Source organism: Balaenoptera musculus, chromosome 11 (assembly GCF_009873245.2).
Source record: "Balaenoptera musculus isolate JJ_BM4_2016_0621 chromosome 11, mBalMus1.pri.v3, whole genome shotgun sequence".
In the NCBI taxonomy this organism is placed as follows: Eukaryota; Metazoa; Chordata; class Mammalia; order Artiodactyla; family Balaenopteridae; genus Balaenoptera; species Balaenoptera musculus.
Window position 1 is genome coordinate 91,168,493 of NC_045795.1, and position 26,150 is coordinate 91,194,642.

Consider the following 26,150-nt stretch of genomic DNA (forward strand, 5'->3'; position numbering starts at 1 on the left):
CACTCACAAAACTAATGACCTTCTAGGATAGAGAAATAGTGACTGATATATATATATATATATATATATATAAAACCATACATGGTTCATGTAGAAATCAAGTGTTCAAAGTCTGAATGAAGATCACATAAAGGTTATTATATCTGAGGAATGCAAAACAATTCAAGTTTCTGTCTTATGATCCCAAATGAAATATATAAAATAAATAATCCTTTAAAATATTTTTAATGCCAACCATGATGATGGACAACTAGCTCTCTAATTCCACGACTACACGAATGGACCCTACAGATCGTTCTAACAGCGCACCCTCGCTCTCTAGACTGACTGAACGTGGGCATCCGAACATATTCACTTTACTCACTTTATTCATGATGTCTAGTTCACAGCGAAGTCGTTGGATCGCACTACCAATTTTAAGGAGCTGAATTCTTAATACATCATCAATAGGAAGACAGGCAGCTACTCTGTAAGAAAAATCTTAAAGACATGGTGGGTTTTTCAAGCTTTAAACTTAGGAAGGAGTTAAGTATCAGGATACCTTATGAATGCGATAACATCCTTTTGAAATAAACCCTTATCTACAGGGTTCCCAAAGAACACATTTCACACAATTATAAACAGTACTACAGTATACCAGCTCTTAGGAAGTTCTACAATGTAACTTCTTTTCCCATGCTTGTTTTTGTAAATGTCTTTTAAATTAAACGTGAAATCAAACCCATGTTAGAATAAGTCACTTATTTGCTATGAGACTAGAAAAATAGCTAAACTGTACCTAATTAACAGATCTGTAAGTAAGGTAATAATAAGTCGTGGTACTGCACTCACTTTTAATGGCACCTTGAAGACCAGGGAAAGGAGAGTCTTCACACTCAGTGTTTTTGGATGCAGCAAGCCATTTATTGCAACTTGAACTTTTTATGAAAACCTTGCCTAAAATAGGAGTGCTCAGATAATTTAAGACCTTTGCTACTATTAACTAAAAAATACTCATTTTTTTTGTAATTGCTCAAAGCAAAAGAAGTGGGTATGCTTTTCAGAATACTAATTAAAAATTTTTTTTTGGTTTCATTTTCATTAAACAGAAAAGATACAAAAAAATTTCTTTCAGTAAGGCATCACAGGTCACAGGAAGGAAACTGATTTTTCATACCTATTGGATTTGAAGGAAGAGAATCCTCTTTCAGATTTTCATCCCATTCGTGTAGCTGTCTCTTGATTCTCTCCATTAAGGTTTCCTTGTTTTGTTTGAAACAAAAGTAGCCATAATAAGGCTCACAGACTTTTTACACTTTACTGGCAGCTTGTCAACTCAATAAACCTAATATATTAGCAGCAATTTAAGTCATCACTACCTAGTAAAATTCCGAGTTTAAATGTGTCTGTTTTCGTAGGCAGAAGTGATGGAAGACCCAGCTTTGCCCAGCACTAGGCTGGCTTTCCAGGCCTCTCCTCCCACGCTCTGGCTATCTCAGAGGCCTCCTCTTCCCTTTTCTAGGAAGCCTCTTCTGTCGGTCCCTGTAAGCTGCACCCGCACTTGCTACCTACACACCTTCCTTGGCACTTACTACATAAGATGCTCACTGTCTTTTCACCAGTGGACGCAAAAACGACTCTTGTCTATTGTGTGTTTGTAATGGCTCAGAAGCTGCTGCAGGGCAGACGGAACTGTAGTTTCCTTTAGTGTTGCCCATGTGGTAAGTGCTCACAACCTATGGGTTTAGTTTGCCCAGGGCTCCATATCTGTGGGCGGGCCGATTCCCTAAGCGAAAGGCTAACATTTGTTGAACGTCCGCGACATCCCAAAGACGATAACCCACTTTATAGATAATCAAGTTTTGCCCCACACCACAGGAAAAGTAACAGAAATCAGGCTTTGAACACAGTCTTTGTGTCTAAAAGCCAGATTCTCTGAACTATTCCAGCAGTCTCTTAATTTTTCAAGATGTCATGATGCCTAATAAAAAAATCTGAGGTGCAAAAACATTGGTGGATGCATCAGTTAGTACACTAGGGATCAGGAAATTGAAGTTAATATACTTGTTTAGGAAAAAACCAAAACGTTGTTGAAGGATTCTTTATTTTTCCTAAATGTAACTAGCCCTTGACTCAGCAAAATTTCAAATGCTTAATAAACCCTAAAATGCCTCAATATCTTGTCCTGAGGTTGCAAGCCACTATAAACTGAGGGAAAACTAAAAATCTATCACATTAAGAGCCAAGTCTATCCAGCAGTATGATTCCTGCCTGTTCCACTTAAATGTAATGAATGGCATTAGTTCCAAAAATAAAACCGCACTGGGTATGAAAGCCTATTTTGTTGTAATGACCCTTAATTATGCCATGGCTTGCCCCAGGAGCACAAAGTTCAAGGTAAGTTACTTACAGCATCATATAAGGAATACAGCCAGCGAGGCCATGAAGTCAAATTTGCACAATGAAACTTTCTCTGAAAACAGGAAAAAAAAAAAAAGTCACTTAAAAAACACCACAGAATCAAGATCTTGTAGTAGAAAGGAACACGTTTAAAAAATGATCTTGGCCCAGGAAGACTTTCTAATTTCAAAAAGATGGAAAAGCTTGCAGATAATCCCATAATAGACGATTATCTATTATATTTGACAATGATGTTTTTACTTGAATTCCTGCAGCATTTGAATGTTGCGAAGACCCAATAATTAAGATGTCAGTCCTCAGAGTATATATTCAATGCAATACCAATGAGATTGGAACTCAGAAGTATAATTTAAAGTTCATCTGAGAGAACAGATGTGTAAAAACAACCAAGAAAATCTGGACAGGGAAGTGTTCTATAGGACACGAAAACAGGATTGAAAGGATGCACTGCGGTTGTAAGCAACCTAACCATCTCTCAACAACAGTTAAATACAACAGAATACTTTGACACCAGAGAAGATTCTGCACCTGACCAAAGAATGTATAGAATATAAAGAATGATCACGTTTTCTTAATAAAACAAAACCTACATATGTACACATATTTGTAATTTTGTACACAAGCTGTCAATTGACAGAGGGCATGACACATGAAACTGGGTGGGAAAGGGGTACGGGAGGTCAGAAAGAACTATCAGAGTGGAACAAGAAAGGCAAGATAACCTTTAACAAAATAAAAGGGAAATCCTACGCTTGCACCTGCAAGACCAAGTGAGTGGGTGCGAGATGGGGAGCGTGGGTACACGGCACGTGCAGAGAGGACTTGGGGTCTTAGCTGATGGTTGTAAACTAACCAGCGCACTGCAGAGCTCACCCCCTACTGCCCCCACAATCTTATTCTAGCGCTATTAGAAGAAGACTAGGCAGTAAGATGAGACAGTAACGTTGCTCTTCTGTGATGGTCAGAAATGGGAACTTTCCCTGTCAGGGGCCAGGATGCTGAAGATAGGTCTAGAGTTCACACTAGGGATGTGTGTTTTGGAGCTGCCTCTCAAGAGGATGTGATACTTGCTTACGAATAATTCAGAAACTGCTGCGTGGATGAGGACACACTTGCCCTCAAAGGCTCGTGGGCTACAGCTCTAACCAATGGATTCTTATTAAAGAAGAATTTTTGGCTCAATATAATTCTTATGTTTGAAGCTTCCCAAAGATGGTCTGGGATGGCCTCTGAGCACATGCTCAGGTAGTGATTTAAGCCTGAGGAGTCAGACCAAAACCTAACGCTAGTAAGAATTTTTTTCAGAGTCCAGTTACAGAATAAAAAATGCTAACAGCCCATCAGGTAACTGAATATTAACAGTAACGGCAACCACTTTACATGTCTTAAAAGATTTTGATAAGATTGGCAGTATTATCACCCCAATTTAAAGGTAAGGAAACAGGCACAGAAGGATGCTTGCTCAAGGTCACAGCTGGTGAGTGGGGATTGGCTACGACGTGCAGTCAGGGGGTCTGACTCCAACCGTTACTTATTCAACAAATATTTTGAGCACCTAGGATGTACCTGACATTATTTTTATGCATTTGGTGTATACCAATGATTAAAAGCACAGCAAAAGAATAAAATCATTGCCCTGTGGAGCTTATGTTTTAGTGGGGAGAGGCTTACTTTCTAGAGGGGTACTTAGCATTACGAAATGACAAAGATCCAATGAAGTTTCAGTTTGGATGACTGACACACTCTGAATTCAGTCACTAATATATACTTTACACATCAAAATGATCACTTTTGTGATACAAAAGCAAGTAATTTGACACCCACAGAAAGATAAAAAGAAATTAAAATAATTTATTTCTATATAAACATTACTCCTTACTATAAGATACAGCGAATAGGATACGAAGGGCAAGGCACCATCAGGGTCAGTGTCATGACCATCCGACCTGCCCCTACCAGGCTCTGTGAATGTGAACAAGCTGCAGCCTCAGGTCTCTGTTCCCTACTTTTCAACGTGAGGCGGCCTCTAAAATTCTTTATCAGGATTACCCTGACAGATTCTACAGTTCTATTTACAAATCAATTAAATATACGTACTACAACCTTAATATTTCACCCTTTAGAAAGTCAACTGTACAAACTGAAGAGAAGTAAACCAGAAGAGATCAGCTAGCTTTTATTGAACTGCCAAAATTTAAGCCACTTCAATATCCTCAAATTTAAGAGTTCCATTTAGATTCCTGGCACAATAGGAAAGGCCCGACTTTTATCTGGGTAATACTGATGATAAGTCCCAGCAATTTATGGGCATTCTTCAAGTCCATCAACACCATGATTCACTTCCTAAAAGGGCTATACTTCAAGAAAATTTTAATACTAGCCAAAAAGTTAGGTGCTTAAAAGTGACCAATGACTGATTCTCCAACGAAGTAGTATTCGCTCCAGGAATAGGATTTACTCCTGAAAGCAGGCAGAAAGGCCCTTCAAATGACTGTCTGTTACGTGCAGGTAATCCATCACATTTTTTCCATTTTTAAGCCTCATAACTATAGCTTCGGCTTTGCCTCCCAACAATGTAGAATGTTCAAAAAATGTCAAACTCCACTTAAATGGTTCTTTGAAGTGCAATGAAATTGGAAGAGTAATGTGAAAGGCTAAGTGTGAATAGTAAAATGTTACCACTGGTTTACATAGTGACCAAAGGTGGTCGTTTGTTGTATTAACACCTATCACAATCAGCAATGTAAATGATCAAAACAATTTATCCAAATAATTCAAGCTTTTGAATTTTTGAAACAAGTTTTTGTTTCCTTCCTTCCTTCATCAAATCCTACTTGCTTATAAGAACTGGAATGGAATGGCGAGCTTTTTCTTGATCCCGAGGCTTATAAGCTCACAATGGCAGATGGGCAACTATAAGCTTAAGGTGTATGCCAGGGAAATCACTACTCTGGTTTGAGGAAGTCCCTGAATACACACAGCCACGATTTCAAGACTTTTCTTCTCTCTACGATAAAAATAGACAACAAATATCATTGCTCCTTCTGCTACTATTATTATCCTGGAACAAGGCAACAACAGATTCTAATGGCCACGTGCAAAAGTTAAGAAGCAGTAGTAGCCAAACAAACCTTGAATAGAGAAGAGCAGTGAGGGGTTACTGGTCATATTTTTACTTACAAAATTATACACTCTCCACAGTTATAGCAGTATCCTGGTGAGGCATAAACAAACTGATCACAGAGCAGAAGAAAAAATAAAATAAAAAACATGAATCTGGTCTATAATAAGGTAGCATCTCAGTGAGGGAAAATATGACCCTCTCAGAAAATGGTCAAAGGACAACGGAGAGCTACCTGGAAAAAGGAGCACTGAAACCATAGCAGGACAAACTACACTTGGATCAAAGCTTACATTCTAATCATTAAAGACAATGAAATCGGCAGTAAAAGATGACATGTTTTACTTTTATTAAAGAATGAAGACTCCTTTGCACAGGGAAGTATTTCTACTTATGATTCAGAATATGGAAGTATTAAAAAAAAAAGATAAATTCAACTATGTATGACAGCACACCAAAAACAAAGTTAAAAGACAAAAAAAATGACAAACTAAAGGAAATGTTTGGAACTCATTAATCATAGACAAAAGGATAAGCTTCCTAATGTGTAAAGAACTCCTAGCAATCAATGAAGGGCGAAGACTATGAAGACAATTCCAACTAAAGGAAATATGAATTGCTCTTAAACACAAAATGCCACACAGCTCACTCATATTCAGAGAAATTCAAATTAAACCTCCAACAAGATACTGTATTTTACTTATCAGATCAGCAAAAATTAACCTGGATACCCTAAAGCCTTGGTGAAACACTGACAATCAGGACAGAGATAGGAACAACCTCCTTAGTGAGGTACTTTGAAAACACCTGTCAACATTACAAGTGCAGTTGCCCTGACATCCGATAATCCCACTTCTCAAAATCTGCCCTATATATTCACCTGTATGAAAGGTCATTTGTACACAGCACTTAGTGCAGGTCTGTTATCCAGAGGGGACTGGTTATATAAATTATAGTGCATCCATACAGAGAATACTGTGCAGCTTTCAAAAGAAGGAAGCAGTGCTCCAAAAACGAATACAGAAGAATCTCCTACACTCTTGAGAGAGAAGACGGTGCAGGACAGCATGGATCCTTTTACGTAAGAAAAAGGAAAGAAGTTAGAATATTTATCTGTATTTTCATGAAGAAACTTGGGAAGAAGACTGAGAAGCTAACCTGTGAACTCCTGTTTGGGGCCTCCCCCTTCTGAGTTAGTTCGGGGCCTCCCTGTTCTGTACGAGAAGCAGGAGGAACCATGGCTTATAAATTTAGCAGAGACCAGAGGGATACGCTTCAGTCACTTTCTTAATATGTTCCCACATTTGATTTCTTTCTTTCTTTTTTTTTTTTAACAAATTTATTTATTTGTTTTTATTCTGGCCGTGTTGGGTCTTCGTTGCTGCTCACGGGCTTTCTCTAGTTGCAGCGGGCAGGGGCTACTCTACGTTGTGGTGCGCGGGCTTCTCATTGCGGTGGCTTCTCTTATTGCAGAGCACGGACTCTAGGCGTGCAGGCTTCAGTAGTTGTGGCACGTGGGCTCAGTAGTTGTGGCTCGCGGGCTCTAGAGCACAGGCTCAGTAGTTGTGGCTCACGGGCTTAGTTGCTCCATGGCATGTGGGATCTTCCTGGACCAGGGCTCAAACCCGTGTCCCCTGCGTTGGCAGGCAGATTCTTAACCACTGCGCCACCAGGGAAGCCCACCCACATTTGATTTCTTTTTATACTTCACACTCTTTTTCTGATTAACATAGAAGGGCTTTATAAATGAACAAGTAGATAGATAGTCTGGGCAAGCAGGGAGTGTACTTAGAAACATTCACATTGTACTCCAAGTAGGTGAAACAACACTTTCCTCTCTTTCAGGGAATCCCACTTCAATAAACCCAGTGAAGAGAGAAAGGCACTGTGATAAGAAAGGAAATAAGTAAACATGAGTTTCAAAGATCAAATCACTGAATGAGGAAGGTTTCCAGATAGAAGTGGGTTTGGAAGAGTGCTTCCTGATAATACTGGCCTAACTCCTTAATCATTAGGGACATCTTCTCCAATGTTCCCTTGTCAGGATGGAAGATAACAGAAGCGTAAATAATTTTGTCATTTGGATTTTTTAGTTTTCAATGGCAAATGTTAAGAGAGGTGTGCACACAGTTTCAAGGTTAACTGAATACATGTCAGGAAGACTACACTCCACTCCTAGACCCTTTAAGTATCTTCTCTGGTGGAAAAGTGGGTGGCAACCCGATTACTGCGAGTTGGCTTAAGAATCAACTAAGCATCTCCCAGTTCTGGCCCCGTGAACCACTTCTCAGACACAAAGATGCACAAGTCAGATGTAAATAAACTCTGCAGAGAGGGCTGACCCGAGCCCCAGATCTGCCTGAAGCCAAGTGCTGTGACGCAAGTTAGTGTCCGGCTACGGGTGCAATAGGACGACCCACTGAGACGGCACCAGGGCCCGTGGAGTTCCCACTGGTGTCATCTGCCATCCCTTCCCTCTGCTCCACTCCACGTTTTGATGCCGGCAGGATGGTTCTAAGTGGTCTCTCTAAAGTAGAACAGAGATTGTAGGGCACCTGGAGTCCAAAATAAATCAGCTAGCAATTTTTCTTGGCCTAGTGATCTAGATCCAAATTTCAGAACCTAAGAAACTCTACCCAAAGTTTAAGCAAGGGAACCCCTTGAACGATCTGAAAAATACACGGGATGAGGCATTTCTATCTCTGAAAACCTTTTATGTCTCTCTCATTCCTTAGCACCTTCTGTTTAGTTCTTGGCAACTCTGAATGTGAAGATAACTGAGGGCTCATGTTTGAGAGTCCAGAATTACTGGAGAAATAAGACAACAGGGCAAGGTCAAAAGATCTGGTTCCAAACAAAAATGTGCTTCCTTGGCCTTTGCACATGTGTCCTTCCTTGCTGTTGTTGAGCCAGTGACAAGCCAGCTGCAAAGGCCTAATTCTGAATTCAATGTGAACACGTGGAGGTGCTTTAACCACAGAATAGGAGGAGTTTAATCAGGAATTCACACAAAAATTACATGTACAAAGTTTTATCTGCCTAACCCAAGTTCAGGTTTAAGATGGCAAGGACCTGCAAAGAGAACGCAGAACTAGTCGTCCAGAGCACTTAAGTCAGGAATTAACTCCAATCACTCTCACTCTATGCTTAGAGCTGTGCAAAGAGTTAACTTACGATTTATAAGCGGTTAAGAGTTTTTAACAAAAATCTTGGTATGGAAGAACTATTATATAAATCAAAATACTACCTCCTGAAAACTTACCCAGTGACTGAAATACACAGCTGTCTAAATACCGAGAGGCTGTGGAGGCACGCCCTGGTGCTGTTACCCCACCAAAGAACCACGTCTCGGCACCACCCAGTGCCAGACTCACCGCCAGGCACTAAATGACTCCACACGCTCCAAAACCGCCCCATGGAGCCGCGTACCGGCAGCGCTACCCTCCACATACTGATTTCAGCAGTTACGCTGAAAATGACTAGGACGGCAAAACCTTCCACTGTTCCACTGCTAAAATAAACAAGAGTGAAAGTATATTTAAAGTGCCTGTATCAAGTCTGAAAATACGAGTACTGCACAGCTATACAAAAGCTACTGTAAACTTATGGCAGTATCAATATTCTGAAACCTTCAAAAATTTTAGTGTCAAAGCTTGGGAAACTTTAAGCAGTCTAATTAAACTTTCTCATCAGAATCTTCTTAGAAACACTAATTAAGCCACAGTATCTCATGACACAGACTGGTGAGCTGAAACACAAACTAACGAGACCAAGGAGCCTACAGAAAGCCAGTCGTGAGCCTGCTGCCCATCAACCACCCATCCTGCACAAAGCTCTCTCTGGAAACTGGATGACTTCTACTGCAACACCACTAAAAGTGGAGGTACAGTGACTAGTGTATGAGACCCTCTTATGAATGATATATGCTAATCACATCAAATTAGGATCCTATGCTCATCTACATCAAAATTAAAAACTTCACTACTCTACATGACACAGAGTAAAGGATGATTAGCACAGGATTTTTCAGGTTACTATGAAAATTGTCTTTCCATGTTTTTAAAAGATAAATCTCAAAAAGCCAACTGATTCTAAATTTAGAAACTGGTAAATTTTTTCCTTTAGGTAGAAATCATAAATATTAGGTATTTTATACTCATAACTGATACATCTCACAAATGAGTACAAACAAGCTTCATCAGTATTTTTTCTAAGAGAAAGAATGATCTAGCCAAAAGGATATACACAGGAATTAATGCCCCAACAGGCAATACTTTTAAAGAGCACCTAGTCTCAAGCCAATTTTTGTGATGTCAATAGTGTTGTACAAGAGCAAAAAAAATCTTCCTTTCACAAGTCCAGAAGGAGCAAAACGTACTTCACTACTGTGTACTCTCCCAAACGCTTTTTCTGAGGTAAAGCGTTTATGACGCAAGAGCCAAGCATCTCATCTGACCACAGTCTACTAAGAGACTCCTGCAGAACTTAAAACCACGAGTTATTAATTAATACATAACTTACAGGCATAATAGCTGGAATACCTCACAGTATTGTAACATTTTACTACTTTTGCAAACTGCTTTTACATAAACAGCTGCCTATGAAATTTTTAGAAGCTCCAGCACGATCAAACGCGGCTACAGTATTGTCCAGAAGGAGTCTGGGGAAGGAGATCATGAGAGTTGTTTGTGTCTCTTTCTTAAACAGGAAAAAAGCAACCTGTCTTTGTTGTTTTGAAGAGGCATAAAAAAGAAGTTTCTCACCTTCTGGTATTTCTGCCACCATTTATATGAACACTGGTCTTCCCGTGAGACAGGTTTCGAAGGAACTATCTGGCACTTATTGAGGGATTCTAACTGAACTGCAGACATGGTTGAAGGCAACACACACTCAGGAAGAATTTGCACTTTAGCTTGCTGGATTCTGAAATAAAGAGAACCAGGCATGTTGTTCATTTTTTAGATAATCTTAACTCCAACTATTAAGTTTCTAAACATTATGGGTAATTTTAAATACTAAGATTTTCAAAGTTTTCTTTTTTAAACATACTCATCATATGCTATTATGACACAAGAAATTTTCAAAAAATACTGTATTTCATAAATCATACCAAAGTTAAAACCAAAGGTAACCTAAGATTTTTTATCTCACTGTGGAATGGAAAGGGAGATTTTTACATTTCAGATAGTCTATAAATGAAACAAAGTTAAAAAAATCAATATACAACCAACCCCTATGCATATCTTGATAACTTCTAAATTAATTCCTCAGACATTAGACACACCCCGCCCCTCCCCTTGCCCTGTCTCTTTACGTTGCCCGACTCTTACATCTATCCCTTCTCATAAATCACCGAACCTGAGGAGTAGGTAGAGAAAGGAAGAGAAATCAAGAACCCATTTACATGGATAAGATTAGATAAGACTAAAGAATTACACACAGCCTTATTTCTATGTGCATTCCTTTTCTCATTCCTAGGCACTTACCCTGAATATGCAAAGAATCAAAATATCCATCATATTATCTTTTTTTTACTTTAAAAATTATTTCAACTCTCATGCCAGTAAAGTCATCATTCTAGAATGCTACTTGAGAATATCATAATTGCAAGCATCTCATCATGAATTAATGCCAAGAGGAAGGTTGTACCTCCGAACCACAGTCTTATGAGCCATTTAATCTCCTAGCATACCTTTTCAAATGCAGAAGGTATCAACACATCCAAACGCTGGAACAAAACACTGTCAGACTGATGAAGTCAAATATATTACAAAATAATTAGAAAAATATTACAAGTCTCTGCTTCACTATTAATCATGCTTAGGAATTCTAAAGTGGTCTTTCATTGTAACCACTGTCTCAACCCACAAAAACTTATGACACTTTGATGTCTGAATTGCCTCACAGGGTTAAGCACTGGTCTCTGTTCCTTTCGTGAAGCCCGCCCAGGGTCCGCTGCACACGGCTGCTTCTTCTCCCAGCAGATGAGTTTTGGTTGTAACATAAACTAGTTTTGTTTCTTCCTGATCTGTTTATGGCAGTTGTTTTGTGATTACAGTTGCATAATTTACATAAATATTTTTTTGAAGTGGAAGTTTTCTTTTAAATTTTATTTTATTCAAGTATAGTTGATTTACAATGTTGTGTTAATTTCTGATGTACCGCAAAGTGATTCAGTTATATACACACACATACAGACGCACACACACACACATATATGTGTGTGTGTGTGCGTCTATGTGTATATTCTTTTTCATCTTCTTTTCCATTATGGTTATAACAGGATATTGAATATAGTTCCCTGGCTATACAGTAGAATCTTGTTGTTTGATAGTTTATATAAATATTATAGCAACTGATAAAATATAAGTACAAAATTAAAACTGCTTCAATGAATATTAGGTTGAGCCAAAAAAATGCTTTCAAATTAGGTTCAGACAATTCTAATGGTAAGAAAAAAAGTGCACAAATCTGCAAGGCTTCTGTGCTCAGACAGCCTTGTGAGTATCTTCAGAACCTCTCTTTGAAGAAAAACTACAGGTATAAACTGCAGATAGATGATGCACAATGAAAGCTGTTAATGCAAGAAAGACTAGTGCCATCTCTAATCCGCAGACCCAATTCGAAGAAAGTATCCTGTCTTTCCATCAAATGTAAAATGAATGAAGGGACATTTATATATTTTAAGTTAAAATAAAATGTTTAAGATATGTATATGTAAATTTTTATGACTTCTATGTTTAATTAACCCTTTTCACTAAAAATTATTCATCTCAATTATGACAGGTAAGAGAGCTTCTTTTGTAATTCCAAATAGAGTATTAATCTCCTTTTCCTCTCTACATGTAAGAAATACTCAGGAACTCCTGAAGAGTCCTACAGTGATTCAACGATACACTTCTATTTTTTTTTTTTATTAATTTTTCAAATAAATTTCCATGTGCTCAGAAGATGCCACAGAAATAAAGACTCACTCTGGAAAAGTAGCAGTATACTTTTTACATATGAAGAGTCATTTATGTAGAAGACAAATGACTATTACCTGGTACTGCATTACTAAAGAAAAGGAAACTGGCCTGAGGTGCAAACGTGCGATGGACGAATTCAGGCTTAGTGGGAAGAGCACTGGTTTGGAAGTCAGGGACCTAGAACCAACCAGCTGGTGCCTACTAGTTGTATGACCTTAGGCAAATTACTTACCTCTCTAGCACTTCGTTTCTTTATTTGAAAAAAGAGGAGCTTGCACTAGATTATCTCCATAGTTCCTTCTGTGTCACCATTTCCAGTGAAGGTAGTGACAGGACCAGAAGGGCAGTGGAGACAGAGGATTCTCACTCCGTGGAGGTCTTTTAAATTAAGACAGACTCACTTTTGTGAGAGGCTGTGGCAGTGGGTCTCAGGGATACTACAGAGAATGGGCCCTTTCCCAGTCCTGTCTGGCCCTATCAGTTTCACGCTCATCTCTACTAGAGTCAAAGGTATATCCCTTGACTTGCTTTCACAGTTAAGGGTCTATTGCCATCTTGTGTTCAAACTAGTTGTCCACAATCACAAGTCACTGATGTCGACAGTCTCAGAAGTATACTTTTCCCCAAGTCAATTTGCCATTATGGTTTCTGGAATACAGTATTCACAAATACTCAAAATTTTATAAGCATGAGGATAGTAAGTACTTTAAAAATGGAACTGTTAGTAAAATCCACAGCAACAAAACAGCTTGCTAACTGTCTCAATGCAGAGCCCTCAGGGGGACACTCTTTCATTCATTCACGTAACACTGATGGTCCTAAATGCGGAACACATAGAAGTCTCAGCCACTGTCCTGAGCAGCTCGCCTCGAGGGAGACACACACAACCCTATAATGACAGTACACTGTGTTCAGTGCTGGGAGGGTTTGCGCAGCGAATGCTCTGGGTGGGGGTCACCAGGAGGGTAGCACTAACCCCCCCGAGGGCTCTGGCACCCTACCCCTCATTCTTCTATGCTCTCTCAAGCTCCAAAGGGTGGCTGACCCCTCAATATTTTCATAGTTCAATAATATTTATGAATGTCCACTATGTGAACAACACAGACAAAAAGTTATTGCCCACAGGCAGCTCGTATTCTTTTTTAAATCTTTAAAGATCCCTCTGAGTGTCCATGCGTTCGGAAGACGTTACCTGTGCAACACAGAGACCTGACAAGATTTTCAACCGTGGCTACAGATAAGAGACCAATTCACTAGGGCTGGGGGGACCCAAGAATCTGTTTCTAAGACTTCACTGGTGATTCACTGGTGATTTTTAGGTACCATAGTTAAGAACCACTCCTATAAAAGGAAACATGCAGTGTTGAGGACAATATGCTGTGTGGTTTTTTTTGGAGGTTTGCTTGTTTGTTTGTTTTAAGAGTAAAGGTGAACTGCATTTTTTAAAATGAGGTATTCCTTAAATTTGTGAAAAAACCCTAACCATGAGAGCCACGCCAGAATAGTGACTGCTGAAACAAACACTCAGAGAATTTCTAAACTGTACAAGGCACAGAGATGACAAGTGCTTCCTGGTCACTTACTAAGTATGTGATCCGTTACGGGTGAGAACACACTCACGGTGGAGACGGGCACTCAGTGTAAACGCTCCTCCACAGTCCAGAAGGAGGTGGCAGGCTGACCGCCATGGCTCCCCAAGCACAGGGATGCCACACACAGCTTACCAGGCTCTGACCTCCCATGCTTTTCAATCTGAAGAGAGGTCTTCAACCCCAAAGAAGCCCTGCCCCACATGACACTGCCTGTAGGGTTTACATTACCGTTCCCAAACCTAGAGGGACGTTAAGAATCACCTGGAAATCATCAGAAAAGATGCTGTGGCCTCACTCCCAGACTGATGGCTCTCTAGGGATGGGAGGGGAGGTTGGAACTCAAGCATCTATAGTTTTAAAAACTTCCCAGGGCATATGATGCACAGCAAAGTTGGAAACCCCTACGCTATACTTTCAAAGGGAAAAGAACAACTAGTTAAAAGTCACAGAATGTGAAGGGTCAGCAAAACAGAAAAAATATAAGAAAACCATTTCATTTTATGATGTTCAAGGAGCTTTAAGACACATCGTGTTTCTTACCCGTCTGACTGTGTCCTGAGCTCAAGGACTTTGAATCTTTGTCTTCCGATTGCTTTCACTTTCACAATCTCAATTCCAAAATCCTGTTCTTCTCGATAGGCGTATATCTCTGCTGTTGTTCCAAACTGTGCTTCCCTTTCCTGTACGTTACTTCCAAGGTAAATTTTAAAAAGGAAACAGTTTTGAACATTTAGTTTTCAGATATGCAAAGTTGACAAAAGCAATACACATGGGAAAACAATTTATAGCAATCGGCTCTCATTGCAAAGCTATTTAATTTTATTTATTTTAGAATCACACAGGGAATTGAGATATATAAAGGAGCTTCAGGAAGTACAATTAGAGCCCATTAGGAAAAGAACAGATTGCTAGTCATTGAAAATGACCTAGGACTGATAGGACTTTAAACTCTTGCTTCCCAAACCAAACATTCTTTTTATTCAGCAGACCATCCTTTCTGCTGCTTATCGGCAGCACTGTACTGGGGGGCCGGGGCGGGAGGGGGACCTTCCTGTATGGATATCCTGCCTCTACCACTGATTTCCTCTAGTTGTCATGGGATACTTCAAATTCAGCTTCAATTTAGCGCGGGTCTGTAAAAGGACTGTTTAGGAATTTTGAGACAGTGAAATAACTAGTTGCTCTTTTGTAAAAGTAATCCTTTACATTACAATGTAAAGCCCTCTTTTTCTTTAAATAAAGATAGTTGTTGAAAATAAGATTCTAGAAATGTTTTTCATGAAATATTAATGATACAAAACCTTTCAAATACCAGAAAGTTCAAATGTGTATGAAAGGTAAAGCCTGATTTAGATGGTAATGATCATACCGAAATACTCCAACTTGCACTTTCACACTTTTTATCCGAATGTTTTACTTCCCAACCTCATCCCATCTCCTGTGCATGCAGAACAGTAGTCAGTTTTGGCTTTAAAACCACCTCTCCTGGGACTGCACGAGAGACTGTTAAGTCAATTAGCTCTAAGATTTTACCTGTATGCAAGCACTGCAAAGGTTCTATCCTTCTGAATTAAATTCCGCACCATACTGACTTCTTGGGGACTGAAAAGCTGAAGAGGTAAGGTCTGCCCGGGTATCAGGATCATCATCACCTGGGGCAGAACTGGAATCACTGGGCAGCTGTCGTCATCGTGCAAAGTCCTGCCATGAAATTCCTCCATATCAGAGCCCAGATACTACAGAGGAACACACACGGGGTCAGTGTCGTTACAGATATGGAACAAAAACACAAGTTCAACAGACTGAACAGCAAATCCGCATAAGGAAACATACACAGAGGGTACAAATATTTAAATAATAAACTTGCTGTATCAGCTCCCACATGAAAATCTATTTTTGACTCCTAGAAGTAGAATTTCTAATTTCTTGTGGAGAATCTCTCACATACATAAAAATTCAAGAGCATTTTTTAAGTTCAAAATATTGGGTTGGCCAAAAGGTTCATTCGTTGTTTTCCGTAAGACGGCTCTAGTAGCGCTTAGTTGTCTTCAACTTCACTCAAAACAATCTTGTTAGACTGTATCGTGACAGCTGTCATATCAGCGTGCATTTTTTAAAAAAACTGATCAAAATTGGTGAATTTTTGTCTAGTCATTTAAATATTGAAGATGGAAGAAAAAAAGCAACATTTTCGTCACAGTATGCTTTATTATTTTTAAGAAAGGTAAAAATGCAACTGAAACGCAAAAAAAAAGATTTGTGCCGTGTAGGGAGAAGATGCTGTGACTGACTGAACGTGTCATAAGTGGTCTGCGGAGTTTCGTGCTGGAGATTTCTCGCTGGACGATGCTCCACGGTCGGGTAGACCAGTTGAAGTTGACAGCGATCAAATCGACAGTAACTGAGAATAATCAACATTATACCACGTGGGAGATAGCCGACATTATCAAAATATCCAAATTAAGCGCTGAAAACCATTTGTACCAGCTTGGTTATGTGAATCATTTTGATGTTTGGTTTCCACATAAGTTAAGTGAAAAAAACCTTCTTGACCATATTTCTGCATGTGATTTTCTACTGAAACATAATGAAAATGTTCCGTTTTTAAAACAAATTGTGACGGGCGATGAAAAGTGGATACTGTACAAAAATGCAGATGGAAGAGATCGTGAGGTAAGCGAAACGAACCACCCCTACCACACCAAAGGCCGGTTTCATCCAAAGAAGGTGATATTGTGTATATGGTGGGATTGGAAGGGAGCCCTCTATTATGAGCTCTTTCTGGAAAACCAAACGATTCATTCCAACAAGTACTGCTCCCAGTTAGACCAACTGAAAGCAGCACTCGATGAAAAGCGTCCGAAATTAGTCAACAGAAAATGCATAATCTTCCATCAGGATAACGCAGACCGCATGTTTCTTTGATGACCAGGCAAAAACTGTTACAGCCTGGCTGGGAAGTTCTGACTCATCTGCTATATTCACCAGACACTGCACCTTCGAATTTCCATTTGTTTTGGCCTTTACAAAATTCTCTTAATGGAAAAATATTTTCAATTCCCTGGAAGACTGTAAAAGGCACTTGGAACAGTTCTTTGCTCAAAAAGATAAAAAGTTTTGGGAAGATGGAATTATGAAGTTGCCTAAAAAATGGCAGAAGGTAGTGGAACAAAAGGGTGAATACGCTGTTCAATAAAGTTCTTGGTGAAAATGAAAAATGTCCTTTACTTTCACTTAAAAAACGAAGGCACTTTTTGGCCAACCTGATATTTGATTTTGACTAAGCTAGACATCTCTATGTCCAAAGAGCATAAATGACAAGTATAAAATGCTAGAATGTTAAACAACACCCTGGGACCCAGTAGTACAGAGAATAAGAAGTACTTTAGTAGCTCCACTACTAGCAAAGATGTAAGAAGAGCACCAATTGTTCAAAGAATTACAGCTAGTAACAGACATGGTTACCAAACCGCTTAAAAATTACAGCTGAAGACTGTTTATCTACTGTCAAGAGCCCACGTCCTCATCCACAACTTCTGGTGTGAGGTAATTTCCAGTAATGCTAAAAGCAGTCATTCGCTTTCAAGAACTTCCATCTACAGTTAAATGTACGTATTTATCATACTAGATCTGTTACAAAATTACATACTGTATGTGATGTCGGAAGACTAGTGTCAAAATTTATGATGTTTGGTTTCTTGGGTTCTTTGCTATCCTGGTCTTCAACTTCCATTTCAATTTCATCTTCTTCCTCATCCTCTGCTGTAAAAGTACAATATTATAAGGAAAACAAAACAAAACAAAACAGATGCATGAACATGTAAAAGCTATGTTCCCTTTCAAATACATAATTCCTTCATGAGGATTCTGGGCCCATGAAAAGAGAGGTTCTTGTAAACACCACACACACTTGGGAATCTGGACAGTACTGTGAAGAGGCAGCTGGAGGGCTGGGGTCTAGGCTGGGCTCTTCCACCAACTACTTTTTTTAAAATCAATATTTAATTTTAGAATAGTTTAAGACTTACAGAAAAGTTGCAAAGATAATAGAGAGTTCCTGTATACCTCACATCCATTTCCTGATAGCTAATGTCTTGTATTAGTGCGGTATATCTGTCATAACTAAGGAATCAGCATTGGCACATTACTGTTAACTAAACACATTTTATTTGGATTTCCTTAGCTTTTATCTAATATCCTTTTTCTGTTCCAGGACCCCATCCAGAACACCACATACATTCAGTTGTCATGTCTCCTTAGCTTCCTCTGGGCTGGGATGGTCTCTCAGAGTTTCCTTGTTTCTGATGGCTTTGACAGTTTTGAGGACTACTAGCCAGGCATTTTTGTAGAATGTCCCTCAATTAGGATTTGTGTTTTGGGGAGGAAGCCTAGGGAGGTGAAGAGCCATTTTCATCATGTCCTATCAAGGGTGCACACTACCGATGTCACTTATAACTACTGAAGCTGACCTTGATCACCTGAATGAGGTAGTGTTAGTCAGATTTCTCGACCGGAAAGCTACTTTCCCCCTCCTTTCCCCATTGTACTCTTTGTAAGCAAATCACTAGGGACAACTCACATCTAAGGAGCAGGGATTATGTTCCACCTCCTTGAAGGGGGACTACCTGCATAAATGATTGGAAATTCTTCTGCAGAGGAGGTTTACCTCTTCTCCCTTGCTAGGAACTAATTTTGACACCTCAGACAATTCATCCCACCTGATTAAACCTTAGTTCCCTCATTTGAAAAATGACAGGCATGAACAAGAACAATCTCTAAAGTTCTTTCAAACGTTTAAAGAGCTTCTGGAGAAGACAGGCGGGAAGGAAGGAAAGAAGGAAGGAGAGAGGGAGGGAGAGAAGGAAGGAAGGAGGGGAGAAGGAAAAGAAGGAAGGAAAGAAAGAAGGAATAAAGCAAGCAAGCCCCCAAATAAACTTCTAAATGGATAAAATGTCTTTACAAAATAGTTATTTTCCTTTGTGCATATCATTATTTAAATCAAACCACCTCCAGCTAGGTCCCTGACAAGAAAATATAAATGTTTTTCAACATGGCAACTGCCTTGGACTCTCTATTAATTCTTATAAATTCCTTAGATATAAGGCTTTGTCAAAGAGAACATAATTATTTCAATTTAAATTCAAATGTTCAGTGGTTTAACGCTTCATACAAAATTTTCCTAAGCACAAAGAAATTTCATTAAGAGACCGAGAGATAACAAAGAAAAATCTAAACCGATGAAATATTCTGAATCTACTTCCTTGCATTCACAATTCTGACACCATGGTTTTCACTAAGCATTTTGACACTCTATTGCTCTATTACACAGAGTTTAAAAGGTCAAATTTTAGCTTAAAGGCTAGAATTCATAATTTTAAAATTTACATGTTAACTGTTCCAACTTCGTCTCTAAATGATCTCCTTACACAAAGTAGTCTTTCTCATAGATAGGGCAGAAACCCACTTCCCCCACTTGGCTGTGTATCTATTAGTGTTTTGTTTGGTTGGGACAGATTCTTCGAATCTTAAATATTAAGCTAGTTCCTTAGCGTTTAAAGTGGATTACTCTTCAAAACAATTCATTCTACATGGATGTATGGACAATCCAATGTTTCTACAACTAAAACTCACGTATGCTTTGCAAAAGCAGGATTATCGTACTGACAATCTCTCTGAGCCCTTTCGCACCCGATTTTTTTTTTGACAAAACACACTGAGTGTTCAGAGCTTCCAGGGTGAAGTGTGATGACTCATCTCATGCAGGAGCACCCTGTGGATGCCAACAGAACATCAGCATCTTCCCTGACACGCTGGCTTTGGCACAGACAGAGCGGGGCTGATGTCTCTGAAAAAACAGCTCAGGTCTTCAGTCAAGTTCAATTCGGCTAGGTTGCTTCCGCATCGATCACTGAGTCTGATCCTGATGTATTTCTCTGGAAAAGGTCCCTCGTATATGGAGGGCATGCCTTCAGTCTCTTCCTGTTCCAACCCACGCCACTCCCAGTGGGCAAATTAGTCCTCCAAGCACAGCTTCTCTTAGGTCTGAAACCCACAACTGTTTCTTTGCAACCCACGGAAGAAACCCCCAGTCTCACTGGCAAGAGATGCAAGATTCCCAGCACTCCGACCCAAGCTTCCAGGCCTTATCTTCTGCATGCCTATCCTAAGTTATATGCTTTTGGATGTCTCCAGTACACCCCACAGGGCTTTCCCCCAATCCGTTTCGGCCCTGAACAATCCCTCCCTCTGATGGAGGGTAAGAGCGTTTGCTTAACTGGCCTAAATCAACGGTCTTCTGCTAGTTATATTTTCAGGAGGCTCATACAGATGATAAACCCCCTCAAGTATCAGACTGTATATCATACCTTACTTCCTGACACACAGTGAAGGGACTCAGCTAATAGTCTCAGTTTGGCTGATACACCTCTTGGAAAGCATCTCCTGTCTAGAGCCTTCCACGACAAAACTGTACAATTATTCCAGGTTTTTTCTCTACCCAGTATTCCAACGTTAAGTCCAAAGTATACATTTTCACAAAACATAAAAGAGAGAGAAAACTGAGTTTAACATCACAGTCCTAAGTGTCTCTAATTAAGCTTGTTCTACCATGTGTTTGAACTATGTGCCTAAGAACAGACCAAATACTGTCTTGGCCGTGAAGTGGTTGAGAGACACCAGCTATGCAGACAGACTCGGATAGGAGTCCTGGCCCTGCAACTGTGTGACCTTGGGCAAGTCACACACTAATCTGCCAATCCACTTCTCACCCACCAAATCAGGATTAGAAAAGAAATGTGGGGAGGATTAAACGGAGAAACGCATGCAAAGCGCTTATGGCAAGGCCCGTGACGTGGCAAACAGTTAATACATGGTAGCTGTCACCCTTATCAAAGGGAAGAAGTCGAGGAAAAGTCTGGGCTGCTGAGCTCTATCCCAGTCCCCCGCTCTTCCCCCGACCCAGTTTCAGACCATTTCCTGGGAGCCAAGTTCTGGACACACGGAGGATGGAGAGCATGGGGTCCCTGCCTTTTGGGGGAGACCCCCCTCGCCGGCCTCCAAACCCTCGTCCCCAACCCAGGGGACCGAGCCGCTGGGAGAAGCGCCGCTACTGGGTCCCTGGCCGGCGGCCCGATGCGCGGCCGCTTCCGGCGCGGCCCCGCCGGCTCCATAGCGCCCGCCCGCCTCCCCGGCCCCGCCGTGCCGCTCACGGCTCGGGCCTCGCCCCCTCCCGCCGCCAGGTACCGGCCCCGGACGGTTACCGGGCAGGAGCGGCAAGTGATTGCCCATGTTGTTCGCAGCGTCCTGCGGATCTCCCTCGCCGGCCATGTCTGTTTACCCGCAGAGGAGCTTGGGACAGGGCGGCGGCCGAGCCGCCGGGGGAGGGTCCGCGCCGCGCCGCCGCCGTCGCGCCCCGGGCCACAGCGCCCTCTGGCGGCGCCCGCGGGGCGGACCGCGCGCTGGCCCGCCCGGAAAGGCGCAGCGGGCGGGAGGGCCGTCGCCACAGGGGCTGAGCGCTGTGTCCGAGGCCCTGGGTGACTTGGTGCCCGCCTCGCTGGGTGCAGAGCCCTCGCCTGTTCCCGTCCCTGGCACGACATTTTACACGTGGAGAAACAGGCTCAGATTCTTTAGTCTCCACCTCCCTCTTAACGAGGGGGCCGGGGAGCAAATAGAAACCCAATTTTACATCATTAGCTCCAATTTTTAAAATAAAAACCGTTCACATGGAGACTGGGCCAATGCATCAATTATTCCAAGGGCGGTTGGGTTATAGCTGATTTTCTTTTCAACAGTCTTAAGTAGTTTACATATATAATTAACATGTATTGGTCAGAAACAAATACTGGAAATGATGACAACACAATACAAAAAGGCCTATGGTTGGCAAGTGAGATTGTCAGAATATAAAACAGCTTACTCATTATTACTTTAACAAAAATGAGTCATTATATGGCCAAAAAAAAAAATACTGCAGAATGCAAAAAGATACATAATTCTGTTGACTGGTAAGGTTCCTGTTTTGGAGGATGGACAAAAGTTTCCTTAGTATCTTTTCAATGTCATCTTTTCAGCGAAGGAGGAAACTGAAAAATCCTTAAGTGCAATAAAACACCTAAACACGGTGGAGAGGAGAAGGGTGAGAGGAAGAAGCAGCATTGCTCTGAAGAAAACAATAATGAATGCGATATTTTAAAATATGTTTGTTCCAAAAGTTTGCTCACTGAAAAGTTAAAAGCTGAAAGAAAACCTCGGGAGAGAGGCTGATGAATCCATGCAGAGTCACTCTGCCTTCTGTCCCCGAACACACTCTCGGGCCTTGGTCGAGTCATTTATGGCCTCAGTTTACCCATTTGCAAAATGAGAATGGGTCAAACAGCATCTCAGATTTGTTCTAATTAACAAGGGCTGCAGTATTAATGATAGCATTGCCTTTTATGGTTATATATAACAGTTACAGATTATAGGTTAATAACAATTACATAGCATACATTATTGTGATGGGTTAGTAGAATTAAGATGGTCACTCTAGACAGGTGAAGGATGAGAGAAAGGAGAATACAGGAGAGAGAGAGAACAATGAGAGCAAGGTTGGGCTCTGTGTGTGTGTGTGTGAAGGGTGATAGCAAGTACACATATATATATATACATTAGCAGTGTTACTATGGTTTATAGAATTGCAAAGAACTGTGCTTACCTGCAGCATAAGTTTCTTTACATTGCAAACATCTGGCCCCTAAACAAGGAAGCTCTGACCTTCCCGGGTCCTCCCCAGAGGTGGTACCAACACTGTGCCCTGCACCCCGGGTCAACCAAGAACCCTGTGGGCAAGAAAGGACAGCTGTGAGCCTGGCGGGGTCAGCAGATGTGGCTGGAAAAGCACTCGCTCCTCTTTCTTCCTTTGTGCTCAGCCCCAGGGTCACTGATGCTACCATCTGTGTACCTTTCACTCCCCATTCGCCTCCTTTTCCTCGCCTCCATTCACATTCGCCATCTGCTCCCGCCTTCATTTCATTACCCTCCCCCCCTCGCTGGAGTGTGCGCAGTCATCCATAGCTTTGTCTTTCAAGAGGGGTAACAACAAATGATCACTGAACAAAAGCATCTCAGCAAGCAGGTTTCTTGAATTAAGCCCTGGTTATTAAAACCAGAAAGGAAAACATGATCATTCACCATTTATTTTTAATTGGGTAACTTTATCTTGAAGTAAGGCATCACACGGAGTGGCTTACATTGCTTCTTGTTTGTATGAAATCTATTCATTGATAAGGAGCTCTGCAAACCAGTGGGAAAGGAAACTTATAAATTCATAGATCTTTGTCTTATAGTTCGAGAATTAACTTTAATAGGATATAATTAAGGCTAATATTAGATGAGAGAAAATGCGAATCAAAAAAGCCCCACTGCACCTTTAATTTCTGGCTTCTACACTGCGTTAGCAGCAAGGGATACACATACTGGGAAGAGACACTTTGGGCTCCCTTCTGGCTTTTGTATTATCTGCAAATATATTTTTAATGTGTTAAAGAAAACTACCGCCTTGGTCTAAGTAGCCAATGATCTCTTGCCTGGATTACTGCACTAGCTTCAGTGATGGTTTTCTGGCTTCCACCCTTGGTGCCCACAGCTCATTCTCAACAAAGGAGCCAGAGTCAGACCACGTGACCACCCTGCTCACAGCCCCTCCTTCCCCCCACCCCCCAACCTCACTGTAAGCCACTTCCTCCCAGTGGCCCCCACATCCTGCTCTGACCTCCCTTCACTACCGTCCAGGCTCTCCCACTGCTCTGGCCCCTGTGTTACACAACCAGACAGGGGCCGCTCCCACCTCAGGGCCTTTGCACTGGCTATTCCCTTTGCCTGGAATGTTCTGCCCCCGTGTGGGCATGTGATTTGCTGCCTTACGTCTTCCAGGTCTTTGATGAAATGTCCCCCCTTAGGGAGTCTTTCCCAGATTACCCAATATCTAACTGCAACCCCACCCCAGTCTCATCACCCTCTATCCTCCTTCTCTGTTTTATTTTCGTTCAGGGCACTGCATCACCTTCTAAAGTACTGTGAAGCTTACTTTTTAAAAATATCCTCCCCACTCCAAGCATGTAAACTCAGTGGGGGGAGTCAGATATCTATGCCCCGTGTGTCTGCTCCTGTGTCCCAAGGGCCTGTCACTTAATAAGTGCTCAAAAAAATGTTTATAGAATGGAGGAATGAATGAATTGCACAGTTATGGGAGACATTGCTGATTGACCCGACACCAATTCCTCTCTTCTTCCTGGCTAAGAACCCTCATTTTGTTTGGGGCAATGGTGTGCCCAGCCCCACAGAGTCACATTTGCTCTAAGCCCGTCATAGCCCACTCCCCTTCCCTGTGATCTTTTGCAGCTTGTGGCAGCCAGGAGATACAGTTCTGGTTGATGTAACACAGAGAAGAAAGTCAGCTTGGCAACCATGGAGAAGAGTGAAAAGGGAAAGTTTTTCCTTCATGATTAAAGGAAGAGATATCATTCCTACTCACTCCTGCAGGGATGAAGATTAAGCTCCATATTGGTTTGCCCAATAAAACCAGCCAAGCTAGTCCAAACAGCCAAAAAGAGTTTTTAAAGGAAATCATGAACTTCAGAAAAATCAAAGCTAGGTTTACTTATAGTTATATTTATCATTTTTAAATGAAGGGATTAATTCATTAATTTTGGAACTGTGTAAATCTTCTGACTCCTTACCTTTGTGTGCAAAAGCACATTTAAGTGACAGCTTTACCTCGTCCCCAGAGCCCTTTCCCAGTCTTCCAGGGTGACAGTTCTGTCTACCACTCTTAAGACAGAGGTCAAAAACTGGTGACCCCCAAGCGAGAATTCGAAGGAAGTGTTTGGTCTTTGTGGTATTTTGAGTTTTTGAATGAATTGACAACATTGACAAATTGAAGGGTACACATACAAATATTGATTTCCTTTTAAAACCGGGAACATTTGGCAACTGTAGTTTAGATTCATGTGTGGGGACAATTGCCTTGAGCCAACTGGCAGCTGCCCTTTTAGATGGGGTGGCCCTGCCTGGATCCGTTCGGCACTGTGTTTGCCACCTGTTGTATGGGCACGTGTAGGGAGAGTGACACCAACCCTAACTGGTCCACGGCAGCCGTGGTGTGTGTCTAGTGGACCAGAGCACCCACTGCCCCATTCCCCTCTCCAAAGTGTGCCAGTTTGGACAATGAATTATATGCCCCTGAGGAGCCTGGAGCACTGTGCCGGGTCTATGCAGTCTTCAACAACCACTGTGGAGGATTCGCAGTCATGTTTCGCATTCCTTGACAAGAAAGGGTTGGAGTCAGGGATCTTCAATTCTTTGTAGCTCTGCGACATTTTCATGAAGTAGTGCTGTTACTAACTTAAGAAAAAAATCTTTGGAATTAAAATCCTGTAATTCTCATGTTCCTAATTTCCAGAAACCATAGCTAGTTTCCAAAACTTGCCCAAGTGGAGAGATCTTTTTAATTTGCGGGGGGTGGGGGGTGGGGCGGGCAACCTGAATATCAGGAAAAGTAATACTCTAACCGGCAATGCATCTCTTCTTTACTTCTCACCTTCAAGCGCTGGGTCTGGAAGCCATTGTCACGGGATGTGCATTTTGGCATCTATTATCCTGTAAATCCCAGAGTTAAAAGGGAATGAAAGATGGATCTTGGCTGTTTACGCAGACCTAGAGGGGAGAGAGCAGGCATAAAACCAGATGTATAAGGATATTTCATGGCCCCTTCAAAATGCTGACAATTTTATTAACTACTCACTTTCATATTTCAGTAATATGGTGAATAATTTGGGATTTGAAAAATACCTTTATATACATCTTTGACTGCTACGGTAATATTTTCAGATACACCAGAGCCTATTCAAGTCCAAGCAGGTTGGATTATTTGCAAAAATGATTATTTGTGATGATACTTAATGCTGCAATTTACTGAGACTTCCTGCCGTCCCATCCATCTCTGACCTGACAGGTAAAAGAGGGAAGACCGTGCAAGATAGTAAAGTGTTGGGCAATTTATGGTTTTAAACTTGTATACTGTTTTCATGACTC

The 26,150-nt window shown here is 41.1% G+C and overlaps 1 protein-coding gene across 8 annotated transcripts in view; it reads right to left on the reverse strand.

Moving 5' to 3' along the window:
- Positions 1-25,725, reverse strand: part of CRBN (cereblon) — a 31,542-nt gene extending 5,817 nt beyond the window's left edge. For 3 of the 8 annotated variants that reach the window (XM_036868114.1, XM_036868113.1, XM_036868112.1), the window contains exons 1-9: positions 25,657-25,722; positions 22,774-22,897; positions 17,731-17,843; positions 15,615-15,817; positions 14,622-14,771; positions 10,285-10,444; positions 2,390-2,452; positions 1,157-1,241; positions 365-480 (exon numbers count right to left, since the gene is read on the reverse strand). In XM_036868114.1, the coding sequence (XP_036724009.1) occupies positions 365-480; positions 1,157-1,241; positions 2,390-2,452; positions 10,285-10,444; positions 14,622-14,771; positions 15,615-15,817; positions 17,731-17,843; positions 22,774-22,897; positions 25,657-25,707 (1,065 nt within the window). In that variant the 5' untranslated portion in view covers positions 25,708-25,722. Of the gene's footprint in view, positions 1-364; positions 481-1,156; positions 1,242-2,389; positions 2,453-10,284; positions 10,445-14,621; positions 14,772-15,614; positions 15,818-17,730; positions 17,844-19,769; positions 19,852-21,340; positions 21,455-22,773; positions 22,898-25,656 lie in introns of those variants that run through there. The other 5 variants (XM_036868119.1, XM_036868116.1, XM_036868120.1 and 2 more) reach the window with 5 other exon arrangements.
- Positions 25,726-26,150: the final 425 nt, after the last annotated feature.